General features: G+C 45.3%; 1 protein-coding gene and 1 long non-coding RNA gene across 4 annotated transcripts in view; one reads left to right on the forward strand and one right to left on the reverse strand.

The window, feature by feature from the left end:
• Positions 1-15,801, reverse strand: part of LOC142884963 (uncharacterized) — a 166,555-nt gene that overhangs the window by 92,044 nt on the left and 58,710 nt on the right. The window lies entirely within an intron of this gene.
• ccdc18 (coiled-coil domain containing 18) lies at positions 63-14,594 on the forward strand. 3 transcript variants are annotated; one of them, XM_076020970.1, is made up of 27 exons: positions 63-181; positions 602-633; positions 740-839; positions 1,040-1,191; positions 1,621-1,736; positions 1,817-1,945; positions 2,037-2,133; positions 2,236-2,357; positions 2,477-2,756; positions 2,902-2,989; positions 3,339-3,556; positions 3,626-3,736; positions 3,886-4,005; positions 4,203-4,337; positions 4,435-4,512; positions 4,631-4,747; positions 4,837-5,004; positions 7,952-8,094; positions 8,772-8,935; positions 9,054-9,267; positions 10,166-10,265; positions 10,429-10,566; positions 10,977-11,117; positions 11,800-11,937; positions 12,811-13,233; positions 13,315-14,001; positions 14,423-14,594. In XM_076020970.1, the coding sequence occupies exons 4-27, from the start codon at positions 1,060-1,062 to the stop codon at positions 14,429-14,431; spliced, it is 4,068 nt and encodes a 1,355-aa protein (XP_075877085.1). In that variant the 5' UTR covers positions 63-181; positions 602-633; positions 740-839; positions 1,040-1,059; the 3' UTR covers positions 14,432-14,594. The 3 variants fall into 3 exon arrangements, with proteins under 3 accessions (XP_075877085.1, XP_075877083.1, XP_075877084.1); XM_076020968.1 differs by having other exon boundaries at positions 13,315-14,594; XM_076020969.1 differs by having other exon boundaries at positions 4,438-4,512; positions 13,315-14,594.

Below are 15,801 nucleotides of genomic sequence, written 5' to 3' on the forward strand. Positions count from 1 at the left end.
CTGATGTTTACTGTCATTTCTACGGTTTATGAATTTGACAATGGGCAGGTCCGCGCCCGGATTCGCGGTCTCAATCTTGTCAACCAATTAAGTCAAAGGCCGTTTTGTTTGTCCAATCACGAGAGCCGTTGTTGGGGTTTGGGCGGAGATAAAATTACGAACGCTTCCCACAGAAAACTGAGTGAGTACCGTAAATATATGGAGTAAATAATCCTCCAAAGCGCATTTTTATTCATTTCCAATCGCTAGTAAGATACAAATTATTCAATTATTTAACACTCACTGTCCAGCGTTTTGTTTCTATGTACCCCAAGATCCTACAATAAAGTAAGAACTAAGTGGTTAGCGACCTGTTGCTCTCAAAAGCATCTTTGTTTACTTCTAGGATGCATAGTGCATGCTAGTTAGGCAGTAACAAACTAGCGATTTATTATTAGACTGATACGTTAACAGATCGTTCATGCTGTATCTTTCCGTGCCTCTCCAGAAGGCACTTTTTTGGCTCTGTATACTTAAATACAAAACAAGTTATTGCCTAGCTAGTTGTATTAGCCGTGTTGAAAGTCCCTGAATATCGACTTGAGAACTACCTTGTTTGCAGATCCCATGTCGCACATTCGTGGATGGAAACTGGTAAGATTGCTCATAAAACTTCCTGCCACTTTTTTTTCCTCCAAAAAAAGAAGAAGCCAAAAACCGTAACTGCCACCCTCAACCTCTTCTTTGACTCTGTCTTCAGTCATTTCTTCATCGTCACTTTCTGCAGTCATTCAGACAGACATGATGACCGTTCTAGTATACACAGGAGAGTTGTACTCCTGACCTTACAACACCTGCAGGTACCTAATGTCTATCCGTATCGTCTCAGTATGTGTATACAATAGTTGCTTGTTTGTTAAGTAGATGGCTTAATGTCAAAATTTCACTATTACCATTTAGTTTCTAAGTATCATAAATGTTGCCCTAGGAGATGTTTTATTATTTATGTGGCCATGCGTACAGTCCTTTCTTTCACATGGATGTCTTTAATCTGTCTTATGCGAGGTGATTTCAGTTCAGATGGAGTCTTTTTCCTCAAAGAAGAGAGCAGGCTGTGTGCGGCAGGAAAATGCATGTCTCACCCTGCAGGATGAGCAGCTCATTCGGGACTTTGATGCTGTGCAATATGAACTGCCCTCCTTCGGCTCACAGGTTCAATACTTTAATTTCTTCTACAGTATAGTTTACCAATTTGGGATCAATAAAGTACTCCTATCTATTTTGTGTGAACGAATGAGTCACAATGGTGAAACATGGTCCTGTGCTTCATAAGTGTGCTTCTCCTGCACTCATGGTTGTGGGTGCTGCTGGAGCCTATCCCTCCACTGTCTTATGGCAATAGCAGATCTACACCTGGAAAAGTCACTAGTTTATTGCAGAGCCATATGAAAAGACAAGCCATTTCCATTAATTCTATAGTCATTCACACCCGCACGCATTCCTATGGCCAATTTATAGTTCCCAATTCACCTTATGTGCATCTTTTTGGACTGTGGGCAACCTTTTAAGCAGTTGTGTTGAGAGTTGCTATGAAAAAGAACCCCAGAGAAAACAGTAGTTGATGCTTTAATTTCCTTTTAGGGTGGCCAAAGGAAGCCCCGGGCTGGTGTTATCAATAGCAGCGGTCAAGTGGCAGTCATGAGTGAGCAGATAAGTCTGCTTGAAGCAGAACTGGAGGCTCAAGCAGAAGAACTCAAGTAACATTATGACCTTCTCTAACAATTGCCCGGATGCCACCTCTTGTGCGGTTCTAATGTGGCCTGTTTTTGTCTCCAAGGGCAGTACAGTTGAGGGCAGAGTGTAGCCAGGAAGCAGCAGTTCACAGTGATATTGTTGTGGAGAATCTCACTGTGGAGCTGAACACACTCAGACAGGAACTGGACGCCAAGATAGTGCTGTGCAAACGGTGATGTCCTCCTCTGTCATTGCTTTCATGTGTTTCCAGGAAGACTCAATTTTTTTTTTGTTTATAAATATATAAAAAACATCTTTTACAGTGCAGAGCAACAAAGAAACCAAGCACTTCAAAATGCAGAGGGACTTAAAGAAGCATTTAAAGATTATAAGGCCACCAGGTCTGCTAAATATCAAAAGGTAAAATTGTTCGTTTTTGTAATTATTCTGGTATGTATGTGTTTAAAAAACATATTTAGATGCATGTTTAATGAAAGATTAATTTAATTTTTTTGCCTACAGGTAATAGAGAGTGAGAACAAACTAAAGGAGAATCTTATTGAGTGTGCCAGGTTAAAGGAAGGGCTGGAAATGAAATGTGACATGCTGGAGAGTGAAAACGTTGGACACAAACAAATAATAAGGTGCGAAACGTTTACTAGCTGTTTATGCTGATGATATGTTTCTTATTGACAAGGTTTTTGTTTAAATGATTATCCCTGGCCTGTCTCTCCACAATGCCACCCCCACCTTTGACTTCCAGCCAGGCAATGGAGGAACTGCAGCAAGCCAAGTCCACTGCCACTGGCCTCAGAGCTCAGCTTGTGGACATGGAAAAACAGAATCTTCTTCTGGAGGCACAGCTGAAAGAACAGGGTGCAAAGTGCAGGGAGGTGGCGTCCCTTCGCAGGCAGCTGGAAGACCAGCGGGCTCTGACCCAGAGTCACGAGCAGACGACGGCTCAGCGCCACAGAGAGTGTCAGCAGAGCCAGGGAGAGCTGGAGAGCCTCCAGGCCATACTGTCTTTACTGCATCTACGAGAGGTGAGGAGGAAGATGAACACAAGATCACATTGTTGTCCGGTCTTCTATGTCACATGTTTGTTTAGTTTCTCACAGTGTTTGATACTTGAAATGTTACATCATAGACGTATTTGTTGTCACTCCCATTTTTTTTTTTTTACTTCAGGGTTCTGGAGGCTCACTCTGCATTAGGCCCTGTTTATTGCCTCATGCAGACTACTCGGGAACTCCACACCTTCTGAACCTAAAGCCAGGTACACCAGAAAACTGCAATCCTGCTCTGTATATGGATTAATTTTATGCCTTTATTTCCGGTTTTGTTTAAAACATCTGAGGGCTTCAGGTGGCTGGTATTTATTGTAGTTTCTATACTCTAGCCATAGGTTCATCTTTAAAGGCAATTAAAGGTGCAGTTACATCCATAGGTTTTACATATTCATTGATTAATTAATGATTGTTCAACCAAAGATTTCTCTCATACACACTCCTTTAATTTAGGGCCTTGTGACTTTTCTCTGTCAGTTTCTGATTGTATGACGTTAGTAAGGACTGCCACCAGTGAAATAAAAAAAAAGTCTCTTTCCCTTTGCTAAAATCTTGTAGGTGAAGGCTACCAGCACCTGCTGCGAGTGCTCCAGTCGATGGAGGCTGAGCGCAGCAAGCACAGCGGCCTGGCCGAGCGGCTTCAGGAGCGTCTGAGCAGAGCGCAGGAGGAGATCTCCTCTCTGCAGAGCTCCATAGCTCAGAAAGCCTCCCAGTACCAGAACCTGCACACAGAATTGCTGGGCAAAGCCAGCCAGGCCACCGACACCGAGAAGGAGGCAAGTCAAGTCAGAAAGTGATTAGTAGCAGTGGGAAATGTTTTACATTTCTTTTTCTTTTTTCTTCAGTTGAAAAGGAAAAGTGCTCGGGTGGCCTCACTGGAGAAACAGTTACAGGAGAAAAGCTCAGCCTACAGTCAGGCAGCTCTGACCAACACTGAGTTGCAGAATCATCTACAGGTACAAAACACCCTCCTCGTGATTTGCCGCTCCTGAGTTTTGGTTGTGAACAATGAGGCTTCTTCTTTGTTCTTTTTGAATCTTCTTTCTGTTTGCTGCTGTTAGTGCAACAGTTCGAGCTGATTTCAGTGTTCTGTTTCTGCTCACAGGAGAAGAACAGCACAATTCAACATTACCAGTCACTGATGGCCAAAAAGCAAAAAGAGTACCAGCAGTCTCTGGAGAAGAGTAAAACATCACAAACAGAGCAACAGCACAGCCTTGAAATGGTGAAGTACAGCAACATCAGATTGTTTTTCTCTCTACCAAACCTCAATGTTGGTAATCTGGCCTCCATCAATCTGTTTATCAACGACATGTTAACTCATTTCCATTAGTTTTACATGTTGGATTCATCCTTAGAGCCACTCCACATAATGACAGGCTGTTGATTTGCATTAGTGACGGTCATCTCTGTCCTCTGCAGTTGCAGCTGTCGTTGGATGAGGCTCAGTTTCGGGTGTTGGAGATGGAGCAGGAACTGAAGCTGTTTCACCGCCAGAGGGACGAGGCTCAGAATGCAGCTGCCCTGCTGCAGAACTCTGTGGACCAACTCTCACAGGTTGGAATCCATCACAATTGCTCCGCTTACCTCGCTCATGTTCTGCGTTTGTGACCATTCTGTGTTTTTGTTTTGTAAAATGCTGTTGAAACTCCAGCAGAAGCAGGATGAGTTGAGACACAGAGAGGAGTTGCTGCAGACTTTCAGAGAGCAGGCCGAGCAGTCTGCCTCCAAGGTTTGTGCAACCGTGAATGCCATAGAGACGGAACAAATGCAATATTTGATTGTGCACAATCTGCTGCCCCGGACCAGAAATAGTTGAAAGCGTCACCTCTGACCTGTTGGTACATCAGGTGCAAGAACTGCAGTCGTCCCTGTCGGAGTGCAGAGAGGAGCTGAACGTCTACCTGCAGCAGATGGAGGAGGTGAAGAAGAACTACGAGAGTGAACTGCAGAAGAAGAATGAAATGGTGAGCTGTCACACGCCGCCAGGCCGTCTCTCAATTTCACCTCGTTTCTCCTTTGTTTCCATGTTTGCTGAGTCTCGGTCTCCCCTCAGACTCTCTCCCTGCAGGAGAAGCTCCGCGGTGCCACCCTGGTTTGCCAGAGTGCCAACGAGCAGAACGTTCAGCTGCAGCTTTCTCTGCAGCAGCAGCAGGCCATGGTGACGGAGAGTGCCGCTCGCGTCTCCGAGCTGGAGGAGAGCCAGAGTCAGCTGCAAACAGAGGTTGGTTTGGAAAAGAAAACAGACAGGTTTAAAATACACACTGAAATGTGCAACAGTTTTTACTTTTTCATCAGCCCAAACATTAGGGGGCTGATGAAATAAGAGGCGCTAAATTGCATGTGCTCGCTTATAGATGCACCTGTTGTGGGTTTGCATATGGCCGGTGATCTACTTAGATCAGGGGTGTCAAACTCATTTTAGTTCACGGGCCACATAGAGGAAAATCTATTCCCAAGTGGGCCGGACTGGTAAAATCATGACATGGTAATAACATCGTAAAAATGACAACTTCCAATTGTTTTCTTTGTTTTACTTTGTTCATGTTCTTTGAGCACTCTGCAGCCTGCATCAGTGTTGCCAACTCCTCAGTAAGGAAAGTCGCTAGTGACTGTCCTGAAAGTCGCTAGAAGTCGCCAAATGACGCCATCGTCTAATTTGCATAATTTACAATTTGCACTTGATCGCAATGGATGCTGTAGGAGAGGAATAACGTCTTGGGAGAGACAAAAATAGAGTATATAACACCCTTAATATGTTTTAGGTATTTTTTTTATATTATATAAATATATTATTAACTATATTTACCACAATCTACCCAATATTATTTTCAGAAACATGGTATTGTTTAATATGACTGACATTTTCTGGAATTGTGTCTAAAAGAAGTTCAGTTGTGTTTCAATGCGCAGTATCGTTGGCTTGTTAATTAGTGAAGAGGTTTGGCTAGTCGGAGCCTCACTGCTGCTTTGATGAGTGTCGCATATCTTTAGCTTTTAGTTTTAACCACGTAATTTAACAGGATTGTTGTTGGACTATAAATTCTTAGAATTAAGGGTGAGTAAGTGACGGAGATTGTGTGAGACAAATGCAGTGATTTATTTTAGTGTAACAATGAATAAACCTTTACATTTACATCCCGCGCTCTGTAAGAAAGGGCGGGTTCAGCGTACGCAATTCATTTGCTGCCTGGACGCGGAGTGGTGAGGGTCTCCTCTCTGCTCCTCTCCTGACTGCAGGTGCCCAAGACTGCCACGTAATTTGCGGCTGGACTCTCAAGGCTTTGACCGCATTTGATTACTTTGGGGTGGGGCAAAGGCTGCACCTGCTGCTCGCTGACAACAGGAACTGCGGAGGAACTTGCTTTCATGTCAGACTCCAGAAATACCAGAAAAGTCTCCAATAACACCAGGAAAAGTGGCTAGATTTGTCGCTAGTCGTTCTTGACAAAAAAAAAAAAGTAGCCAAGGGGAGTTGGAAAGTCACCAGATTTAGCGAGAAAGTCGCCAAGTTGGCAACACTGCTCTGCATCAACTTTGTCTGTTTCGACAGAGACATTCTGGGGCAATGAGGGTAGCCAATAGGAGACATTCTGGGGCAAGACGTGAGGTACTGTACTTGTGCCAACTTGCTCAGTCCCAGTATTAAGTTTGTAGCAGAAACAATATTGCAACATCAAGTGGACACATTTAGAACAGCAGTTTCTTTCATTGAAAAATTGTAGTTTTTATTACTTTGGCCGGCAAAACTCAGTTCGCGGGCCTGATCCGGCCTGCGGGCCGTATGTTTGACACCCCTGACTTAGATCTACATGCACAATTGGCAACAGGTGAAAAAGAGGTGGAGACCGCCCGATTTAAATGAGGACTTTGCACCAGCGGCTGCCCTCCGACAGAGAGGATAAATGGTCTGTGACATACTAAACACTAACTGCTCCTCGTTATTAAATCAGCTTCGTCATTAGTTTGCATGTACAGTCATGTTTGTGTCCGTTTTTACACACAGAAACTTTCAGTAAATCAGACCCAAAGTCCTTTGATGTTTTACAATTCGATCCTTACTTTTTTTCGATTTATAAAAATGTGTAATAAACTGGACCTCATGACACACATTGTCCTGTGCGTGGCGGATTGCCTTTGGTTGTCTTTATTTCCCTGAATGCTTCAGTCACATTTACAGCCAGTCATCACCATCGATGACCATTTAATGGCCTGAGTTTGTTTGTTTTGTAGCACCTGATCGTCCTCTTTGGTCCTACCATCAATAGTCGTCTTTGTCTCCCAGTTACATGTAGAATGTTGAATATGAATGCAAGGCATTCATCCTAGTTTGGACAAATTTTTAACAGATCGTTTGGAATAATTGTGCATATTATTATATTATTATGTAACGTCGGGATTTTTTGTTGTTGTTTGGAATATTGCAGCACAAACAGCTTTTGTGGTAGCTCCTGCTGACACCGTGGAATTTTTTTTTGGTGTCACAAATTAGTTTCAGTTTTATTTTTTTAGTAATTTACACACACTTGGATTATTATTTTCTATCATTATTATTATTCACATACTACTCACAATCACCATTTTGTTTTTTACGTGAACCATGCAAGACAAACAGCTAACACAAACTAAACTCACATTACATTGAAAAGCTAGGCATAGGTAGATTGAACAGTGTATATGCATAGGTGAGAACATTTTCTGAATTAAAATTCTGAATCAGCAACAATATAGCTGTTCATTTTACACAATTCAGAGTGTGCTAAAGTGTAAATGGTTGCTCTATGTTGCATGATGTATGCATTTACTCATTGATTCTATACCAATTTACTGAATAAAAATAAGAGAACAAGAATAATACGCCTTAGCATGCAGATGTTGAAGTTGAACACAAGCCAATGTGTTACATGTGCATGTCTGCTCGAGGGAAGCAGCAGTGCAAGCTTGTGATTTCACTCCCTGTTCAGAACATTGCAGGAGCACTCGTTGTTCTTCACAACTAATGGGGCACAAAGCTCGCCTTTCAGTGAGCAGTGCAAACAGGGAAGCCAGGGAGGCCCGATCACACTGATTTCAAAGCTCCAAATGCTACGTTCAGTTGTCTTTAAATAGCACGCTGACCCCTCTTTGATTGTAGTCGTCAGTGACATGGAGACGCTGATGTTTGTCCACAGGTGTCCAGTCTGGAGCAGCAGCTGGAACGAGTGCGGGCCTCCCTCCGGGACCAAGTGGGCAGCAGAGAGCAGGACGTGCAGGAGAAAGACCAGGAGCTGCAGGAGGTGAACCGGCAGAACGCACAGCTCTCCGGCTCTGTCAGGTAGGAGCATCTCTCCCTGCAGAAACTCTCAAATATCAAGCACACAAGTGCACGAATAGGGGCCATGGGGGTAGTGGCAGAATCCTTCAAATATTCTTACGTAACAGCAGCAGCAGCCCTCCACCCCCCACTGACAGTCAATGAATGTTGGAACTATTTGTCTGTGTAGGGCTTTTGTCCATGTTTTTGATCAGAGAAGTTCTTTAACCTGCAGCGTAGACAATCTCAGGCTGTGACACAGTCTCATGATCACACCACATCCTATTTGTCTCAAGGCACTGAACCCTCCCCCCACCCCCACATCCCGCCTCCTCCCACTTCCACTGTCACTGTGCATATAAACAGAGATTGTGGTCGTCGGAGTGCAGCACATGGAAGCTGATGTGTCTACAGAAACATTAGTCTGCTGGACTTTTGCCTAGTTTTCTTTCTTTTTCTTTTTTTAAAGTTGTGACCTCGTATGTTGTTAAAATGGGCCTTTTTGACGGCACACCCGGTCCTCTCAGTCAAGTCAGTGTAGTGGCTCTGGATTGACCTGCTACTGAAGGGTCTGCCATGGGAGCGTTGCTCACACTGAGGTGAGGAGGCGTTCGGGGCTCCCTCGGCGGCTCTCCATTAATCTTTGCACCTTGTCCTGACTGTTTTTCTCTGTGTTGACTCGTTTGCGCTCCCTGCAGCCACCTGGCAACAGAGATGACAAAGTGTCGAGGGGAGCTGGTGACTAAAGAGTTGGAGCTGAAGCGTCTGAGGAGAGACGTCAACATCAAGGCGTCCCAGATCAGCCGCATGGAGGAGAGCTTTCACTGCATGAAAGAGGAGCTCGACAGCAAGACGGAGCGCGGTGCGTCACATACTTTGTGTGTGTTTTTTTTTGGTTTTTTTTATTCTGAGGGGAAAAATCTTGTCTCTGCATGGTTCCCCCTAACTTTGCCCTTTCTTTCGGTCTCTGCCCACCGCAGCAGTCGATCTGGAGGATGCGCTCCACCGCTGCGAGACGGACAAGCTGAACAACATGAAGTGTGTCCAGATGCTGGAAGGGCAGCTGCAGGCGGTGCGGGGGGAGCTGGCCGACACGCTGGAGCAGCTGCAGGAGCTCCGAGACGTTCTCCAAAGAACTCAGACCATCGCGGACGACCGACAGACCTCTGTGGACAAACTGACTGTGCAGCTTAGGTGAGGACACGACCGTGACCGTGTGAAAACTATCCTTCTGCTCACAGGGACGAGCGGCTCTGCAGTGGTGAGGACTGCCTCCACGTGCTGGAACTCCCTCAGAATCCACTGCTGTGTTGGACACGGCTGCATTGTGAATGTGCACCACAAATACACCTGCAGTATGTGTGTCTGGTTTGAGCTCACGGTTGTCCCGGAGTTTTTTCTATAAGTTGTTGTTCTCAGATTGAATAATGATATGTGTACATTTTTACTGAGTTAATCCGCTGATGTAATAACTTTCTTATTACTTTTATTTATTTTCTGTTTGTGTTAAAGTGAAGTTTGTAACTTGTGTCTTTTGACTTAATTCACTCGTATGCTGCTGCTGCTCCAGTGTTGTTTGACAATAATTGACTTAAACACAAATAACTTGACACTATGCGCCGCGGTGAATGTATGCATGAAAAAAAAACACTGCACTGTGTGCACGTCCATTACACCCAGCACTCCACTGACCAGACAGAGAACATGACACACAGAATCAATGTATTATGTTACGTCAGGCATAAAAATACACTGAAGCACACCATACAACCTTTGAATGAGTCATAAATAATAAGTAATAATGCAAATCAAATACTCAACAATAAATTGCTGTAGAAAGTCCTCAAATCACACCCCCACCTCACCCTTTCTCCCCTCAACCCCACCCCTGTGTTTCTCACATCACTATTCAGAGGACACAAACTACCTTGTTTGGGATCAAAGGTTGCACAGTGTATCTTAAATAAGAGAGCTGTTAATAAAAGTGTGTGTGTGTGTGTGTGTGTGTGTGTGTGTGTGTGTGTGTGTGTGTGTGTGTGTGTGTGTGTGTGCGTGCGTGTGTGTGTGCGTGTGTACGTGTGTGTCTTGACAGCGAGACCCGCAGGGAGTTGGAGGAGAGAACTCACGAGGTTTTAGACATGGACACTGCTCTGAAAGAAAGACAGGGGGAGCTCCAACAGAGGGCAAAGCTGGTACAGCAATACACACACATCTCAGTTGCTTTAATTTGATTGATGTCTTGCAGAACTTTAAGCCAGAATAAAGTGTTGCCAAAGTGCTCATTGTTTTTTTGTTTGTTTCCCCCACCTCCACCACCAACACCGCCTTCCTTGTCCTGTGCACGCCGTGGCTCAGCTGGGGCAGCTGGAGGTGGCCATCAGGGAGCACAAGCAGGAGATGGCCAGGAAGGTAGCGTCTCTGCAGCAGAGCCTGGAGGTCCGGGAGCGAGAGCTGAGAGACGCACAGCAGGAGCTGGCAGACAGAAACAGCAAGGTCAGGTCCAGTCACAGAACTGCAGGGTGCAACATGTGAGAGAAGCAGTTTTCTTTAGATGAATAACTCCCATTGTGTGAATATTATTTTAATGCCTTTATTATTTTTGCTAGCAAGTATGAAAAATAAACCTCTTAAAGATTTATCTGCAAAAGAGAAATGCATCTTTCTGCATTTTTCTTTCTCAGTCCCTGTATTTCCTCTCTGGACACACTCTCTTATCTGTTCCTTTGTGCACTTTACAGAGGAGAAGACGAGTATGAAAACAACAAACATAAAACGCGCTGAACGCATAAAGCTTTCATGGCTCCCAGACAGCCAGGAGTTTTTGAGGCCTCGCAAGAGGTGCACTTAATGTTTGGGGCTGAAATTAAAGTGGACCGTCTTGTGGTGTGATGCTTTGTCTTCAGGAGTCCAGGGAGCTTGGCGAGCAGCTGAGTGTGAGCCAGCAGAGGCTCCACAATTTGCAGCGAGAGCTTGAAGAAATGCAACGCCGCTGCGAGGCTCTGACCAAAGAGCTGGACGCCAGCAAACTGCACTTTGAGGAGAAGGTAAAGGCAAAAACTACCAATTAGAGCAGGGGTGTCAAACTCAAATACACAGTGGGGCCAAAATATGAAACTTGGACAAAATCACGGGCCAACGTTGATATTTATTGAAATCTATCTCCAGATAGACCAGTGAACCTTTTTAAATGGACCCAAACAAGTTTTGCTTCAACCTGAATATGGAACAAGCTAAGCTAAATACTATTCAATAATACCTTCATGTTGCACACATGCAAAATTGAATTAAAGGCTAATAGCAAATTTTAAAATAACATCATCAATAAACCAATTAAGTCATAATAATAACAGAGCATGCAGAGCATTCTGGGATTTGTAGTTTTAGCTGTACATGTGCTGTATATTAGTGGCGGGCCAGCTCTAGTAGTTATTTTGTAGTGCCTTGGGGGCCAAATTTGGCCCACGGGCCACAGTTTGACACCCCTGAGTTAGACGATTATGATTATGTTGAATAAGTTGTTTGGTTTTCTGGTTGGTTGTTGGTTGTGTGGGAAAAACATTGAAACACTTAAAATTAGACAAATGTTGAACAATAAAAGTAAGGTCATATTTTTGTGCTGACATTCACGCAGTTGCTGCTGTCAATGTTTTTGTTACACTTTTGGCTGAGCGACTGCGCAGCGTTTCTTCTTGCTGTCGTGTTACCACTTTCTGTGTGGCTTCGCAGGGGGCCCAGTTGTCTCGCCTGGAGGAGGGACTGGCACGCAATGTGGTCGAGCGGCTGCAGTCTGAGGCGGCGCTGCGGAGCACGGCTGCTGCCTTGGAGCAGGAGCTGGAGCTGCAGAGAGAAGAGCACAGCAGCGAGGTACAGTCAGTCCGCAGCCCTCGCAGTAGTCTACTGAAACACAGACACCACAACGCTCGCCTCTTCCTACGGTTTGTGTTCACAATGAAACACAAAACAAGAACTCAGGCCGCAATCCAACTTCCTGTTAAGCACGTCTTTGAATTGATTGAAGTTGTGCATCATTGCTGTTATTTGTTTCTTTTCCTCTTTTTAAGCAGCACTTCTGCATGTTCCATATTTTTTTTAACCCACGGTTTCTCTTTTCATTGCATCATCAATGAGACTTCCATTTAAAACCTTGTTTGTTCTGTTCTTTGTTGAGCCCACTGGCGGAGGGCTGGCACCGTGTTCTTATCAGTTCATATATATTTTCAATGTAAAATTTAAAGTGCAGTTAAAAGTAAAAGTATGGATACTTGTATGAAACAATACTATATAAAAATATAATAAAAGTAGTGATTCAAGATTCAAAAATGATTTCCCAAGTAAAGTACAGATTGCCTGAAAAATCTACTTAAGTAACAGCAACAAAGTATTTGTACTTCCTTAATTTCCACCTCTGCCTTTCATTTTGACAAGCCTTACTGAAAGGAATGATTTTCTTCTTTAATAAAATCAAAACAGTCTCATCGCGACACTGACGAATGCAGCACCAGTTTTTTTTTTCAATGTAATCCAAAAAAAAAAAATAGGTTTGCAAAATCCCAAATCCAAAAACAACGATTGGCAATGCCTGTGTTCCACTGAAGAGACTCACTCGCCCCATTAAAGATTAGCTGGTCCTTCATTTACAAATTAAATAACAACAATAAGAGACCAGAAATAAAGAAAGTAAATATGTTTCCTCCATTAGACACAAACCCAGTATGCCTGCTCTGTGTTTCTCCCCAGGTGGAGTCCCTGCAGCAGTCTCGGGGTCAGCTCCTCAAAGTCTCCGAGCAGATCTCCTCCACCATGCGCTCCACGCAGGAGTCGCTCACCTCCAAGCTCCAGCAGAGCCAGAGCAGAGTGCAGCAGGCCGAGGCCCAGCTGGAACAAACCCAGAGGGAGCTGGATCGCAGCCGGAACCAAGTCACTCGTCTGCAGATGCAGTGGGAGGAGACGCAGGCTCAGCTCCTGCAGACCCGAAGCCAGCTGGAGCAGAGCAGGCTGCTGGCTGAGCAGGTCCGAGCCCAGAACCTCCTCCTTCACACCCGGCTGGAGCAAGTTAGCGCCGAGTTGGGTGAAGCCAGAGTGCAGAGTGGCCAGCTGCAGACTCAGCTCCAGGCCTCCGAGAGGTCCGTGGAGGCATCCAGCGAGTCCCTGCTCCTCAAGGTAGAGTCCTGGAGGAACCGCTGAAGTGGTGTCGTGAAGGAAGTGACATCACACTGACCTTCTTTCTTCCCTTGTGCTCAGGAGTCAGAGGTGACCCGTCTCCAGGCCCGGATCTCCAGTCTGGAGCGAGCGGCCGACCGCCACCATCACACGCTCTCCCTCCCCGCCCTTCTTCCCCCCCGACTCCCACACTCCCCACACCTCCCCCCCTCAGCTCGCTCCACTCCCTCCTCCCCCAAGGGCGCTCTATCCCCCGACCCCATTGGCCCGCTGCTTCTCCTCTCGCCGCCGCACCCTCCCGCCGCCACCTCACACCTCCAGCCACCTCACCCGCCCAACCAGACGTGCAGCTGGAGCTTGGCCGACTCCTCCCTGGATCTCCCCGAGAGTGTGAAGGCCACGCTGAGGGAGGCCCTGAGCAAGCAGCCCTGGGAGTCCTCGTCCACGTCCTTGTCCGCGTCCTCTTCTGTGGAGCAGAGCTGGCAGGGCCTCAGCGCCCTGGAGGCCTCGGCCGCCTCCGACCTCTCCTTCAACCCCCTCACGTACATGACGGACGGAAAGCTCAGAGCGAAGGAGGGAGTCCTGGAGCAAGCCAACGAGTCAAGGAGGGAGTCAGTCAGCACCCTGGTGGGTCAGGAGGAGGTGGAGGACATGAGCACGCTGACTGGGATGCTGAGGTTCGTTAATCAGACGTTGGCAAAGCAGGAGGACCCGTCACTGTGGAGCTCCACAGGGCTGCAGGAGAGTGGACACGGCCGTCCTCTGCAGGTAACCACCTGCTCTGTGCTTTCATACACGGCTTAGTTAGTCCACTGTTTTTCAACCACTGCGCCGCGGCACACTAGTGGACCGTGAGATACTGTCAGGTGTGCTGTGAAAAATTATCCAACTACACTTCATTGGTTGAAAAAATGAGAGCATTCCATTGTGGAGTGACTTTGCTTTACAAGGAATGTATGTGTCTATTTTCCTCCCTCAAGTCCTTCCAGGATATCAGCTTTGCGTCTAAACAGGCCCAAGCTGGAGTCGTCGAGGTTCTGGCTGAGATCTAAGGATCAGGAGCGAGAGTTCAGCTCGTCACAGAAGAGCTAAAACTTCAAAACTCATGAAGCGAGCGAAGACCTCTAATCTGCAGCTCTTTCAGGAAGCGTTTGACTCATGTTTTCCTTCATTTTACTTTTTTCCACAGGACACATGAAGCTGTTATGGCTGCAGACACGTCTGGGAAGAGACGTTGATGCTGGTTTGGATGGAACCAAATGAATTCTTCTGTGTTGTTATGTCATTTTGTAACTAGTATTTAATATTTTTTTTACTCTAAATTACAAGTAAGCTGTGTTAATAAAATATGTTTTTTTTACGTACATGTCTTGGGTTTGTCTTGCTGCCTGATTGTGAAGTGCAACATTCCGACGCATGTGTTTGGATTTGAACCAGTGATCTTGGCTTGGCTCTCTTTGGGGTGAGATTGCCACGACAACTGGCAGCTTCCTGTCCATGGGAAGAATTTTTGGCTCACGGATCACGGACGGGGTCATAAATAATCCAGCTGGCTCAGTTAGCTGTGACACTTTCTTGTGGGTTACATAACAAGATCATCATAATAATAAAAAAAAAAGTTTCTGAATGAGTCCCGGCTGGTAATCCGTCCCTGCGTAAATCCTCGCAATCAGAACAGACTGCGCTTCGCATATAAAAAGTACGAAATCGACAGTAATCATAACAACAAGTCTGTGGCCAGTCCGACTCTGAGGCGTGACCATCGATGTGGATCATATCACATTTCCTGGAACGGACACATAATGCTGTTAATAGCACAGTGAGTGATTTCTTCGCTGGACTCCGAGGCTTCTCAATGTTCACGTCTCCTCACAACAAGCGTGCAAGTTACTGCATTCTTCTCTTCCTTTGTGTGCCAAAGCCAAAGATGCTTCACAGCCATGTGTGTGTGTGTGTGTGTGTGTGTGTGTGTGTGTGTGTGTGTGTGTGTGTGTTGCCAGTGGAAACTGCAAACTAGGTCTTTCTTTCATTACAAAGTGCTGCCACTTTTACACTTAAAAAAACAAAAAAACCCTCACTTTTTTAACTTCATAAAACAAAGTGACCTTTTCCGTTTCTGCTGACTTTTTGTGTGATAGGCTACTTTTAAAGGATGTGGTTGAATCTGGCTTATTGCCTAATGTTTGTTGAGTTCTAGTTTTATGATAGTGAATGATTTATTGTTCTGTTGTGGTTAACTTTGAGCTTAATATGATAACCTGATAATTTTTTATGCACCATAAAAAGGATGAATCGAAATTCCCAAATTGTTGATCTACTGTTTTGTAAAACATTGTCACAGTAACTCAAAGTGTAATATGTTTCTATTTTAGTGTCCTGTGTCTGAATCCTTGGTGTGCACAGCGTGTACAAGCTGCCTAACACTGTACGCCTCGCTACCCCTGTGCAACGGGCAATGTGCACAAAAGGCTTTGGCTAAAGTGGCGGCAGGATCCTGTTTTACTCACTGGCACATCCGGATGTTGACTTAGCGACTGTTGTACTGCGACACAGAGCGGAACAAAATAG

This window comes from Nelusetta ayraudi, unplaced genomic scaffold, assembly GCF_046127955.1.
Source record: "Nelusetta ayraudi isolate G7.1 ecotype Tasmania unplaced genomic scaffold, CSIRO-AGI_Nayr_v1 ptg000011l, whole genome shotgun sequence".
Classification (NCBI taxonomy): Eukaryota; Metazoa; Chordata; class Actinopteri; order Tetraodontiformes; family Monacanthidae; genus Nelusetta; species Nelusetta ayraudi.

What these genes read in the sequence shown, in the direction of transcription:
- ccdc18 (XM_076020968.1), top strand. Translation starts at nt 1,060, where the DNA reads ATGGAGTCTTTTTCCTCAAAGAAGAGAGCAGGCTGTGTGCGGCAGGAA. An exon ending in GCTCAAGCAGAAGAACTCAA is followed by an intron (nt 1,737 to 1,816) that starts GTAACATTATGA and finishes TTTGTCTCCAAG; the next exon opens with GGCAGTACAGTTGAGGGCAG. An exon ending in TGGCAGACAGAAACAGCAAG is followed by an intron (nt 10,567 to 10,976) that starts GTCAGGTCCAGT and finishes CTTTGTCTTCAG; the next exon opens with GAGTCCAGGGAGCTTGGCGA.